The following is a 14,447-nucleotide window of genomic DNA, read 5'->3' as shown; positions in this document are numbered from 1 at the left end:
AGAAAACACAAACACACAAGAGAAATTAAAATCCCAGTGAGGTTTAATAGTCTTAATTATGGGACAGAGCAGCCAACTTCAGCCGCAGAGTTGATTTCCTTAATCACATATGTATATCCCAGACAAGGAAGAGGTAAAGATACATCTTAATTAAAGAGCAGCAACTAACTTTACTGTACTGACTTTATTTTTATTTAAAAAAAATAAAAAATGTAACTAGGAAAGTCAGTTAAGAACAAATTCTTATTTTCAATTCTTATTTGTTGCAGTATCATGTACACGTTGAAAGTGGCTTTTCAATAGCAAAACAAATTGAAAATATAACTTTCACAACAGTTACAAACCACTAAAAAGAGACTAGCCTGCTGGCCTTACTGGGTCGATAGGAACATTTCGCCCGAGCTATTTAGGAGAGACATCACACCTGGCACAAATGATTGTCTAGATGTGTTTTTCCTGTCCGAGGGGTGCCCTAAACCTGCGCCCAGAGGGGAGTAGTTCAAAGTCCGGGTACAGGGGGCTGGCTTGGATTCGAAGCCCATAACACCTATCCGTTTTCATAGGGGCTTAAAAGCTCTCATCACCCCACATTTAACCTGCTATCAGATTAACTAAAGCTGTCAATGCCCTTGTTCTCTGTACAACAAAACTTTCAAGAGAGGCTCCATAGAACAAACTTCTGACTCCAAATGAACATCATTATCAATCCAAAGATCCATTACATGAAAGCAACCCAAAACATGTCCTTATTGTATTTCCACTTATAGTTCCATGTGCTTACGGTTACTGCAACATAATGAATGGGCCTAACATTCATTGATTTGATCAGACGAATACCATGTTATTCTCAACTCTAAGAGGTCAGGGGTCAGTGACTCACCTTGAAGGACTGGACAAAGGTCCACAGCAGGATGCGGATGGTGTAGCCCTGCCTCAATAGCTTGATGAGCCTGGCCGCCCTGAAAAGCCTCAGGAAACTCAGGTTGATCAGCTTGTCCTGCAGGACGAGACACAAACTGTACATCCATACTGGTCCTGGAACAGATCTGGGTTACACTAAGAATGGTGAAAGCAGATCCATTTTCCGTGAAGTGAAGAGTGTCTACCTATCCATTTATGTAACTGCTTCAAGTCATCTAATAACTATTGCACCACATAACATACATGTGTTAAGGAACAAGTTAGGACCAAGACCAAAAGATGGACTGGCCTCCAAGGGAAGAGTCAAAAGCAGCGGGAACAAGAAAAGTCACTTACCGTCTAGAGCGGCCCATAGTGTCAGAGAGGAGGCAGAGGGATGGCCCATAGTGTCAGAGAGGAGGCAGAGGTTGGCAGAGGGATGGCCCATAGTGTCAGAGAGGAGGCAAAGTGATGGCCCATAGTGTCAGAGAGGAGGCAGAGTGATGGCCCATAGTGTCAGAGAGGAGGCAGAGGTTGGCAGAGGGATGGCCCATAGTGTCAGAGAGGAGGCAGAGGTTGGCAGAGGGATGGCCCATAGTGTCAGAGAGGAGGCAGAGGGATGGCCCATAGTTTCAGAGAGGAGGCAGAGGGATGGCCCATAGTGTCAGAGAGGAGGCAGAGGGATGGCCCATAGTGTCAGAGAGGAGGCAGAGTGATGGCCCATAGTATCATAGAGGAGGCAGAGGGATGGCCCATAGTGTCAGAGAGGAGGCAGAGGGATGGCCCATAGTGTCAGAGAGGAGGCAGAGTGATGGCCCATAGTGTCAGAGAGGAGGCAGAGGTTGGCAGAGTGATGGCCCATAGTGTCAGAGAGGAGACAGAGTGATGACCCATAGTGTCAGAGAGGAAGCAGAGGGATGGCCCATAGTGTCAGAGAGGAGGCAGAGTGATGGCCAATAGTATCATAGAGGAGGCAGAGGGATGCCCATAGTGTCAGAGAGGAGGCAGAGGGATGGCCCATAGTGTCAGAGAGGAGGCAGAGTGATGGCCCATAGTGTCAGAGAGGAGGCAGAGGTTGGCAGAGTGATGGCCCATAGTGTCAGAGAGGAGGCAGAGGGATGGCCCATAGTGTCAGAGAGGAGGCAGAGGGATGGCCCATAGTGTCAGAGAGGAGGCAGAGTGATGGCCCATAGTGTCAGAGAGGAGGAAGAGGTTGGCAGAGGGATGGCCCATAGTGTCAGAGAGGAGGCAGAGGTTGGCAGAGGGATGGCCCATAGTGTCAGAGAGGTTGACAGAGGGATGGCCCATAGTGTCAGAGAGGAGGCAGAGGGATGACAAAGGGCAGGCGCCAGTAAAGTCATAGCAGAAGATGGAAACACAGCGAGAGAAAGAGAAAGAAAAAACAGAGAGAGAGAGAGAGAAAGTAACAGTAAACGGACTACTCCAATCCACTTTAGTGCTACTGTGCTGCAATCTGCACAGAGGCTTTTCATGATCCCCATTTCAAACTCTGCCTGCCACTTCTGTCTGTCCCCAGCTCCATACTAATCCATCCAGCATGAGACACTGAGCACTCAGTCCCGGCAGGAAGCTCTCAGCTATCCCCATCAGCTCTCTAGTAGGATCTGCTGTTGACTTCAACTTATTACCTCATCACAAGTACTGTAACTGGGTTAAACCTTGTGAAATGACTTTCCACTGGACACATCCTCCTTCAAGGAGTAAAGTTATTATGAGTGAAGTCATACAGGCAGGACAGCATATAGGAGTATCCCTTTTGGCTGATGTCTTTACATATATGAAGTTGAATGGGCACATTGTACTGTGGCAGCTCTTACAGAAAGTACGATACTACATAGGGACATGGCAGCAGAGCTTACCTTAATCTCTGTGACCAAGATGTCCGTGATACTTCCCAAAACTGTCACAAAGTCAAACACATTCCAGGCTGCCTTCAGGTAATTCTGCAAACAGGGGAAGAGAGAGAGAGAGAGAGCGAGAGAGAGAAGGATAAAGAGGTTTTATTGTAATTAGTACCAAACCTTTGCTCTTCAAATGCTTTTCTCTCAGGCCACTCTCTACAGAGCATGTCTTCTAAGCTCCTCAAATGAGGCAGCGTTTAATGAGTTGGTCTGAGTTTCATTAAAGGGCCGTCCATCTATAGCCTACAGTGTGTCACTAACTCCCTGACACGCACAAACAGGCTTAAAGTCCCACACAGTCCTACAGACTAGGGATGGGCATTGGGCCTTTTATGACTGTTTGAGTACTCTCATTATTATTTTTCGAGTACTGAAGTACTCCAATAATTAAAAAAGCTATTTTTCGAACAAGGGTGGCAATGTAAAAAAAATTGCGCAATTATCTACATGCCAACAGTGAGCGACAATGCCTAATTATCATAACCTTTACAGGTAACAAATCCTAATTGCAAAAATAAAAACAAGTGTCGTTTAAGATTAATTTATTGAAACTGTAATATCAACTTGTTATATTGTGTTGGTCCCATGTGTTAGTCCCATGTGTTAGTCCCATGTGTTGGTCCCATGTGTTGGTCCCATGTGTTGGTCCCATGTGTTAGTCCCATGTGTTAGTCCCATGTGTTGGTCCCATGTGTTAGTCCCATGTGTTGGTCCCATGTGTTGGTCCCATGTGTTGGTCCCATGTGTTGGTCCCATGTGTTGGTCCCATGTGTTGGTCCCATGTGTTGGTCCCATGTGTTAGTCCCATGTGTTGGTCCCATGTGTTGGTCCCATGTGTTGGTCCCATGTGTTGGTCCCATGTGTTGGTCCCATGTGTTAGTCCCATGTGTTGGTCCCATGTGTTGGTCCCATGTGTTGGTCCCATGTGTTGGTCCCATGTGTTGGTCCCATGTGTTGGTCCCATGTGTTGGTCCCATGTGTTAGTCCCATGTGTTAGTCCCATGTGTTGGTCCCATGTGTTGGTCCCATGTGTTGGTCCCATGTGTTGGTCCCATGTGTTAGTCCCATGTGTTGGTCCCATGTGTTAGTCCCATGTGTTAGTCCCATGTGTTGGTCCCATGTGTTGGTCCCATGTGTTGGTCCCATGTGTTAGTCCCATGTGTTAGTCCCATGTGTTAGTCCCATGTGTTAGTCCCATGTGTTGGTCCCATGTTTCATGAGCTGAAATAAAATATCTCATAAATGTTCCATATGCACACAAAGCTTATTTATCTTAAATGTACATCCCCGTCAGTGAGCATTTCTACCTTGCCAAGTTAATTCATCCATCTGGACGGCCCTTTAATGAAACTCAAACCAACTCATTAAAAGCTGCCTCAAATGTCTATTTCATGTATAATCTGTGATACTGGGTTGCAATTCCACATTGTACACTGCATGGGGATGAATTATGTCCAGAACATCAGTTTGGTGAGTAGGCCTAGGCTTAATGATTCTGATGAAAATACACTCTGTCTTTATCAAACTAATGTTTCTGCATATTGTCAGCGTGGAACGTGTTTATGTTTGGGGGGGTAATAGCCTCAGCTAACCAATTCTAAATGTCACTAGCAGTTGGCAAAGTAGGGTCGTCACTAACGTTAGTTACCAACAAGCACAAAGTCATAAACTCTGATGGTATCTACAATTTTGCTTCTTAAAATCTGATTTTAAACTTAACCCTGACCTTAACCACACTGTTAACCTTATGCCTAACCTAAAAATGTTAACTAAAAAGCAAATGTTTGTTTTCATTCATTTTTACGATATAGACAATTTTGACTTTGTGGCTGTGGTAACTAGTGACAACCGCAATGTAGCCGATAAACGGAAAATAACACAATTATTCCAAAACTGTAGCTCAGTGATGGAACACATACGGTATTTCTGTATAAAACTGTCTTCCTTCCAAGGAATGTAGCTTGTGTATCCCATCAGTTAGATCCGTTTCTATAGGAGCGCTATAGGGAGCGCTCGGAAATTCTATCGAGTGAGTGAGACATGGAGGGGAAAGGGAATTTAGGGAGCAAAACTGTGATGCTTGGCTTGGTTTATTTTTTGTACAAATTGAACAGTCAGATCAAATGAATGCTGTCTTCAAGATAACATTTAGACCAAATAGTTTTACAGTATTTGAAGAAGAAAAAAATCTCTTGAGTTAAAGATCGAGTTTTGACGTCAGTTAGAGAACTCAAGCACTCAATTACTCCTGCTATCCCTATGTAAGGTGCAGACACCACACCACACACTCAGATGCTTCCAAACAGTGGCACAGACATCCTACTCTGTCAGGTGGCATGGCAGTGAGCGTATGCTCTTCCTGGGGAACACAACGATTAGAGAAGCCAAGGTTTAAAATGGACGAGGCTCCTAGAGAGAGGAGAGAGAGAGAGAGAGAGAGAGAGAGAGAGAGAGAGAGAGAGAGAGAGAGAGAGAGAGAGAGAGAGAGAGAGAGAGAGAGAGAGAGAGAGAGAGAGAGAGGGAGGCCCATCCGTCTGTACTAAGTGCTGAACAGGTGGAGGTAAGCGGTGTGTGAGAAAAGCCATTTAATACATGAGCCTGGTAAGTGGGGATGAAGCTGGAGATGAAATGCCTCGCTCAGGGACCAGACGGCCCGGCGCTGCCTGGGATATTTATCCCTCCCACACCTCTGCTTTACCTTCCCACCCTCATCCTCTCATCTGGAGCTGTTGCGTCATCCCCAACACACACACACATGCATGCATGCTCGGGTCATGCACACACACAGCTCTCCCCCTGTGGCTCTTGCTAAAGGCTTGCCAGCTTACCCTCATCCTATTCCCCCTCCCCTTTTCCTCAAAATGTCCCACATTTTCTATCTTTGCCTCTCTGTTTCTCTCTCTTTCCCACCTTGCACTCTTAGCAGAAAGAGTTCCAAAATGGTTCTTCGGCTGTTATCCATTGGATAACCCTTTTTGGTTCCAGGTAGAACCATTTTGGGTTCCATGTCAAATCCTCTGTGGAACGGGTTCTACTTGGGACCAAAAAGGTTCTACTGTACCTGGCACCAACAAAGGTTCTTCAAAGGGTTATCCTACGGTGACAGCAAAATAACCCTTTTAGGTTCTAGATAACACCTTTTTGTGTGTGCAAGTCAAACTAGAGTCATCTATTTTTCCAAAAAGGACATCTTCAGTGATTCCAAAGTAGTCTACACCCTATCTTCCCAAATGCTTGGATAGTGACCATTTCCAGTAGTGTATGGAGAGAAGCAGGCTCACCAGTGGTCCAAAAGCGATGATCTTCAGGATGCACTCCAGTGTGAAGAGAGCTGTGAACACGATGTTCAGGTACTTCAGCATGGCCTCGTACAGCTCCGGAGCACCGTGAAACTGAGGGCAGAGGTCAGGAAAACGTCACAGGTCAACTTTCACTCCCACTGAACATGAGTGAAATGATAATGGGCATGCCCATTTCCAATGTCCTACAGACATACTGTACCATTGCAATACCTGTGAAAGTGATCCTTCCTCTCTTTCCTCATCTTTCTGTCAATCTGTCACACGCACACGCACACACACCTATAGTACACAAGTCCGGGTGGCCATTTGATAAATTGTTCAGCAGTCTTAAGGCTTGTGGGTAGAAGCTGTTAAGGAGCCTTTTGGTCCTAGACTTGGTGCTCCGGTACTGCTTGCCGTGCGGTAGCAGAGAGAACATTCTATGACTCGGGTGACTCGAGTCTTTAACAATTTTATGGGCCTTCTTCTGACAGCGACTATTATATACTGTAGATCCTGGATGTCAGGAAGCTTGGCCCCAGTGATGTACTGGGCCGTACGCACTACCCTCTGGAGCACCTTATGGTCAAATGCCGAGCAGTTGCCATACCAGGTCGGAGATGCAACCAGTCAATGGTGCAGCTGTAGAACTTCTTGAGGATCTGGAGACCCATGCCAAATCTTTTCAGTCTCCTGAGGGGGGAAAGGTGTTGTCGTGCCCTCTTCACAACTGTCTTGGTGTGTTTGGATCATGATAGTTCGTTGGTGATGTGGACACCAAGGAACTTGAAACTCTCGACCCACTCCACTTCAGCCCTGTCAATGTTAATTGGGGCCTGTTTCGGCCCTCCTTTTCCTGTAGTCCACGATCAGCTCCTTTGTCTTTCTCACATTGAGGGAGAGGTTGTTTTCCTGGCACCACACTGCCAGGTCTCTGACCTCCTCCCTATAGGCTGTCTCATTGTTGTTGGTGATCAGGCCTACCACTGTTGTGTCATCAGCAAACGTTAGGATGGTGTTGGAGTCGTGCTTGGACACGCAGTTGTGAGTGAACAGGCAGTACAGGAGGGGACTAAGCATGCACCCCGAGGGGCCCCAGTAAAGGTGACATGCTGGTAGAAATGAGGTAAAATGGATTTAAGTTTGCCTGCAATAATGTCCCCGGCCACTAGGAGTGTAACTTCTGGATGTGCAGTTTTTCTTGTTTGCTTATGGCCTTATACAGCTCGTTGAGTGCGGTCTTAGTGCCAGCATCAGTTTGTGGTGGTAAATAGATAGCTACAAATAATATAGATGAGAACTCTCTTGGTACTGTAGGTAGTGTGGTCTACAGCTTAAAATGAGGTATTCTACCTCAGGCGAGCAATACCTCGAGACATCTTTAATATTAGACATTGCACACCAGCAATTACTGACAAATAGACACATACCCCATCTCCTCGTCTTACCAGACGTAACTGCTCTGTCCTGCCGAAACACGGACAAGCCAGCCAGCTCTATATTATCCATGTCGTCGTTCGGCCACGTCTCGGTGAAACATAAGATATTACAGATTTTAATGTCCCGTTGGTAGGATAGTTTAATCGTAGATCGTCCAGTTTGTTTTCCTATGATTGCGCGTTGGCGAATAATACAGAGGGAGGTGGTGATTTAGCTATTAGTCGGCAAATTCTTACAAATTCCCGCCCTCCTCCCCCTTTTTCTCCATCTTTTCTTCACGCGCATGACAGGGATTTGGGCCTGGTCTCAACAAAGCAGTATATCCTTCGTGTCAGACTCATTAAAGAAAGAATCTTCCTCCACTTCGAGGAGAGTAATCGCTGTACTGATGTCCAGGAGCTTTTTTGGGGGCATAAGAGAGGGTAGCAGCAACATTATGTACAAAATGAGTTCCAAACAAGGTGAAAAAACAAACAAAATAGCACAGTTGGTTAGGAGACCGTAAAACAGCAGCCATCCCCTCCGGCGCCATTATTCACTGTACATGATGTGTTACCCAGTTCTTTGTTTGAGACAGCCGACTGAATGAATGGGCAGAAAGACAAGAATGTTGTCTATGCATCAGTGCATTGTACTCGGTGTGCAAAACACCGTCCCTCAGTCTGACAGACCTGTACAGGTCAACACCTGGAGATAAGCCAGCTGGATCAGCAATGTAGTTAAGGGTATTAGCATCAGAGAAGCTGCTCCTAAAACTAGCTTGTACGTCAACAATGGATACGTTTAACGTATCCTTCCAAATTATACTGCTTATTCATTCCAAAACCCTCTCCCAAAAGTTATCCCACTCAAGGTAGACATTTTCCCTTACAACAGATCGAGGATTAGATTTCACAACCACCAAATATCAGCGTCACTGACCTTCATCATCAGCACCACAGTGTTGAGTGCGATCATGGTCATGATGGAGTACTCAAAGGGCGGCGACACCACAAACTTCCACATCTTATACTGAAACGACTGCTTGTCAGCTGGCATGTAGCGCGTCAGAGGCTTGGCATTGATGGCAAAGTCGATACAAGCTCTCTGTGTTGGAGGTGGGAGGGAGAGACGGAGGGACGGAGGGAGACAAAGAGGGATGAGGCAGGATAGAGGTAGGGAGGGAACAAAGTACATAAAAAAACCTTTTAAGATTATCTTAGAAGTATATTATGTATAAATTTGTGAAACTCACTCATCTCCCTAATCAGATCTGATATTGTTCAAACACTGATTATTAGTATAAAAAAAGCTAAACATAAAGTAACAACTAAGGCTACACAATTCTGGGAACTTGGAAGAAATCCAGTTTCTTTTTTTTTTCAATCAGGAGTTCGGGAAAACTAGGGAATTTATTGAAAGTTCTGGGAATTTTGCAATCCTAGTAAGGACCAAGGTACAATCAAATGAAAAACATCAAAACTAACGTCCCACAGGCGCTGGCATGCATCCCAACAGTTTCCAGACGTGTTTAATATCTTCACACAAGGCAGCAAAACCAGTCTCACTCGCCAGTAGTTTACCAACCTGAAGCACAAAATCTGTGTCCCAAATGGCACCCTATTCCCTTTATAGTGCACCATAAATGGAATAGGGTGCCACTTGAGACACACTAAGTGAAACTCTGTATGATGTAGGAAATAGACACACATAATGTGTGTGTGTGTGTGTGTGTGTACCTCGTTCTTCTCCAGACTACACTCTGACATGGCCTTGTCTCCCTGTTCCTGGAAGGTGATGATGATGAGAGCCACAAAGATGTTGACGAAGAAGAAGGGAAAGACCACAAAGTAGACCACATAGAAGATAGAGGTCTCCATACGGAAGCCTGGGCTGGGGCCCTGGTCCTCATAGGTGGCATCCACAGAATGCTTTAGGACCCTGGAGAGAACAGGCAAACACAGAGGCATTTATAGATGAAAAGGGGCAGGGTAAATGTGGCTCTAGTGGCTGAACTTGTGTCAGTTTCGCATTTTTCACACTAATGGTTAGGGTTAGGATTGGGGAGGGGAAGCTGATCCTAGACCCATATCTAGAGGAAACTTCACTCTGGGGCTACACAAACATGAGACAATGCCAATTACACTGAACTAAGAAGACAAACATGCAACTATTGTGCATATGTTAAGTAATGTACAGTGATTTTGTATACAGCAATATTGGGTGTCTACGACAATTTCCCTCTGGAGGACATTACAGTTTATTCTATCCTAACTAGCTTATTTGTTATAGCCAATACAGATGGCAGCCAAGGGAGGGCACATCGAGTGCCTTCAGAAAGTATTCATGCCCCTTGACTTATTCCACATTTTGCTGTGTTACAGCCTGAATTCAAAATGGATTAAGTCTATTTTTTCCCACCCATCTACACACAATATGGCATAATGACAAAGTGTTTTTTATTTTTTTTGCAAATGTATTGGAAATGAAATACAGAATTTATTTACACCCCTGAGTCAATACATGTTAGAATCACCTTTGGCAGCGATTAGAGCTGTGAGTATCTAAGAGCTTCGCACACCTTGATTATACAATATTTGCACATTCTTCTTCTTAAAATTCTTCAAGCTCTGTCAAGTTGTTTGCTTATCATTGACAGCCATTTTCAAGTCTTGCCATAGATTGTCAAGACGATTTTAAGCCAAAACTGTAACTAGGCCACTCAGGAACATTGACTATTGTTTTGGTAAGCAAGACAATGGCCTTGTGTTTTAGGCTTGGTTATTGTCTTGTTGAAATGTGAATTTGTCTGTTGGAAAGCAGACTGACTCAGGTTTTCCGCTAGGATTTTGCCTGTGCTTAGATCTATTGCGTTTATTTTTATTTAAAAAAATATCCCTTGTCCTTGCCCGTGAGAAGCATACCCATGACATGATGCAGCTACCACCATGATTGAAAATAGTGATGTGTTGTGTTGGATTCGCCCCAAACATAACGCTTTGTATTCAGGACATAAAGCTAATTTCTTTGCCGTTTTACTTTAGTGCATTATTGCTTGCATGTTTTGGAATATTTGCATTCTGTAAGGATTTCTTCTTTTCACTCAGTCAATTCAGTTTAGTATTGTGGAGTAACTACAATGTTGTTGATCCATCCTCAGTTTTCACCTATCACAGCCATTCGACTATGTAACTGTTTAGAGTCACTATTGGCCTCATGGTGAAATCCCTGACCGGTTTCCTTCCTCTGCAGCAACTGAGAAGAAAGGACGCCTGTATCTTTGTAGTGACTGGGTGTATTGATCCACCATCCATAGTCTAATTAACAACTTCACCATGCTCAAAGGGATATTCAATGTCTGCTTATTTTTATGTGCCCTTCTTTGTGAGGCAACGGAAAACCTCCTTGGTCTTTGTGGTTGAATCAGTGTTTGAAATTCACTGCTCGACCGAGGGATCTTACAGATAATTGTGTCTGTGGGATATGGGATACAGAGATGAGGTAGTCGTTCAAAAATCACGTTAAACACTATTATTGCACACAGAGTGAGTCCATGCAACTTATTTTCTGACATATTTAGGCGTGCCATTACAAAAGGGTTGAACACTTACTGACTCAAGACATTTCCTAATATTTTATAAATTTGTGTGTAGGCCAGTGACACACATTCTAAATGTAATTTGTATTAAATTCAGGCACAAATACTTTCTGAAGGCACTGATTAGGATATGTGTTGTACAAGCATGTTGTGAAATAAAATGCTATACATTTACTGGAACAAAGCATGCCCAATATTGATCTGTCACCTCCAGGGGATATGACTATAAAGCATGGAATAATAGAATGTTCACCAGGTTCACCATTTTATTTCACAACATGCTTGTACAACACATACTGTATCCTTATCAGTTCCTTCAGAAAGTATTTATACCCCATGACTTTTTCCACATTTTGTTACAGCCTTATTCTAAAACAGATTAAATCCTTTTTTTCACTCATTAATCAACAAACAATACTCCACAATGACAAAGCATTTTTGATCATTTCTAAAAAAAAATCTAAACTGAAATATCACATTTACATAAGTATTCAGACCCTTTACTCAGTACTTTGTTGAAGCACATTTGGCAGCGACTTTAGCATTGAGTCTTCTTGGGTAGGATGCTACAAGCTTGGCACATCTGTATTCGGGGAGTTTCTCCCATTCTTCTCTGCAGATTCTCTCAAGCTCTGTCAGGTTGGATGGGGAACGTTGCTGCACAGCTATTTTCAGGTCTATCCTGAGATGTTCGATCAGTTTCAATCGGCCACTCAAAGACATTCAGAAACTTGTTCCGAAGCCACTTCTGCATTGTCTTGGCTGTGTGCTTAGGGTCGTTGTCCTGTTGGAAGGTGAATCTTCGCCCCAGTCTGAGGTCCTGCATGCTCTGGAGCAGGTTTTCATCAAGGATCTCTCTGTACTTTGCGCCGTTCATCTTTCCCTCGATCCTGACTAGTCTCCCAGTCCCTGCCGCTGAAAAACATCCCCACAGCATGATGCTGCCACCACCATTCTTCACCGTAGGGATGGTGCCAGGTTTCCTCCAGACATGACGCTTGGCATTCAGGCCAAAGAGTTCAATCTTGGTTTTATCAGAGCAGAGAATCATGTTTCTCATGGTCTTTACGTGACTTTTGGCAAACTCCAATCGGGCTATCATGTGCATTTTACTGAGGAGTGACTTCCGTCTGGCCACTATACCATAAAGGCCTGATTGGTGAAGTGCTGCATAGATGGTCACCTCCCTGACCAAGGCCCTTCTCCACCGATTGCTCAGTTTGGTGGGGCGGCCAGCTCTAGGAAGAGTCTTGGTGGTTTCAAATTTCTTCCATCTAAGAATGTTGGAGGCCACTGTGTTCTTGGGGACCTTCAATGCTGCAGACACTTTTTGGTACCCTTCGCCAGATCTGTGCCTTGACACCATCCTGTCTCGGATCTCTACGGACAATTACTTCAACCTCATGGCTTGGTTTTTGCTCTGACATGCACTGTCCACTATGGGACCTTACATAGACAGGGGTGTGCCTTTCCAAATCATGTTCAAATCAATTGAATTTACCACAGGTGTAGTCCAATCAAGTTTTAGAAACATCTCAAGGATGATCAATGGAAACAGTATGAACCTGAGCTCAATTTTGAGTCTCATAGCAAAGGGTCTGAATACTGATGTAAATAAGGTATTTCAATAAAAAAAAGTACATTTGTTCAAAATTCTTAGTAAGTACAATGGTTTATTTTTTCTCTCAACATTTGATTTGTTTTGAGTTCAAGCAACTAATTTGTTTAGGTAATATCACATATAAACCCGAGGGCCCTCTATGGTCAGGGCGTGACATTGTCTTGTTTGGGGGAGGAGCTCTTTAGAATAATACCCAGCATGCTTTGCAACTGTACATTTTTACATTTACATTTTGGTCATTTAGAGGATCTTTCTTTGTAGTAAGAACAACCTGAAGAAACACACTTATTGCACCAAAACATATGACGTTTAGAAGATATATTTATTAAGTAGCAACAGCTTGAAAATATTGATTTTGTGACATGTTTATGTAACTCAAACATATTGAGTTACAAAAATGTCTGTACCTGTACTCTGATATTGTAGTGCAACGGGTTTCCACAACGGTTTTGAGTAATGGGGTTTACAGTGAAGAGATGTGCTATTCCTTCTCAAGCCCTAGTCGCTGGGTTACAGGGAATAGAGACATTTTGATTTAAGGATTATTCTAACAGCTAGTTAACTCATTTTACATAACTTATACTGTGTAGCCCTGCATTATCACTTGGGATTAATGATGTGGAAAGAGAACGAGAGAAAGACAGAGGGGGGGGGGGGGGGAGCGATGAAAAATGACTGACAAGCTGAGGAGAGCACATAAGACACTCCAGCACCGTGAAGATTCTACATGTCATATAAATCAGGGTAATGATGAGGGACATACTCTGTACGTTCAATAGGGGTTGAAGGACCCCGTTGGAACCCTCTCGTCTGCCCGGGAAGCTGACTGGCTACCCTGTGGTTATGTGAGTATGTGATGTGTAGGTGATTGGCTAACCAGTGATTATGTGACTGGGTTATTTCCAGTAATTGGCTGGCCTGAGCCACTCTCTGTAGCCTATTGGCTGGTGTGAGGCGTGGGCTACTCACATTGGCCAGCCCTCCCCAGTGGAGACGGTGAAGAGGGTGAGGAAGGCCCACAGCACGTTATCATAATGGAACTCGTACTTTCTCCACTCACGATCCTGGGCAGCCACGTCATCACGGTCATAGTCCAGAAACTTACCCCTGATGAGAGAGAGAGAGAGAGAGAGAGAGAGAGACAGAGAGAGAGACAGAGAGAGAGAGAGAGAGAGAGAGAGAGAGAGAGAGGGGTAGAGAGGGGTAGAGAGAGAGAGAGAGAGGGGTAGAGAGAGAGAGGGGTAGATAGAGAGAGGGGTAGAGAGAGAGAGAGAGAGAGAGAGAGAGAGAGAGAGACAGAGAGAGAGAGAGAGAGACAGAGAGAGAGAGAGAGAGAGGGGTAGAGAGAGAGAGAGGGGTAGAGAGAGAGACAGAGAGAGAGAGAGAGAGAGAGAGAGAGAGAGAGAGAGAGAGAGAGAGGTAGAGGTAGAGAGAGAGAGGGGTAGAGAGAGAGAGAGAGAGAGAGGGGTAGAGAGAGAGAGGGGTAGAGAGAGAGAGAGAGAGAGGGGTAGAGAGAGAGAGGGGTAGAGAGAGAGAGGGGTAGAGAGAGAGACAGAGACAGAGACAGAGACAGAGAGAGGTAGAGGTAGAGGTAGAGGTAGAGGTAGAGAGAGAGGTAGAGGTAGAGAGAGAGAGAAAAAGAGAGAGTAGCACAATATTGTATTAGAATATTGTAGGTGAATTGCTCAAGCTGGGGTACCAGCCAA

The 14,447-nt window shown here is 44.5% G+C and overlaps 1 protein-coding gene across 1 annotated transcript in view; it reads right to left on the bottom strand.

Moving 5' to 3' along the window:
• The window catches only part of cacna1bb (calcium channel, voltage-dependent, N type, alpha 1B subunit, b), a 214,265-nt gene that overhangs the window by 31,614 nt on the left and 168,204 nt on the right, over window positions 1–14,447 (bottom strand). Inside the window, exons 28-34 of the mRNA XM_036967489.1 lie at window positions 13,711–13,848; window positions 9,262–9,463; window positions 8,465–8,629; window positions 6,104–6,214; window positions 2,781–2,864; window positions 1,258–1,260; window positions 881–997 (exon numbers count right to left, since the gene is read on the bottom strand). Coding sequence (XP_036823384.1) covers window positions 881–997; window positions 1,258–1,260; window positions 2,781–2,864; window positions 6,104–6,214; window positions 8,465–8,629; window positions 9,262–9,463; window positions 13,711–13,848 — 820 coding nt within the window. The remainder of the gene's footprint in view (window positions 1–880; window positions 998–1,257; window positions 1,261–2,780; window positions 2,865–6,103; window positions 6,215–8,464; window positions 8,630–9,261; window positions 9,464–13,710; window positions 13,849–14,447) is intronic.

Source organism: Oncorhynchus mykiss, chromosome Y, assembly GCF_013265735.2.
Source record: "Oncorhynchus mykiss isolate Arlee chromosome Y, USDA_OmykA_1.1, whole genome shotgun sequence".
Taxonomy (NCBI): domain Eukaryota; kingdom Metazoa; phylum Chordata; class Actinopteri; order Salmoniformes; family Salmonidae; genus Oncorhynchus; species Oncorhynchus mykiss.
The sequence above is the reverse complement of the archived record's forward strand: the minus strand, read 5'-3'. Positions and strand labels throughout refer to the sequence as shown.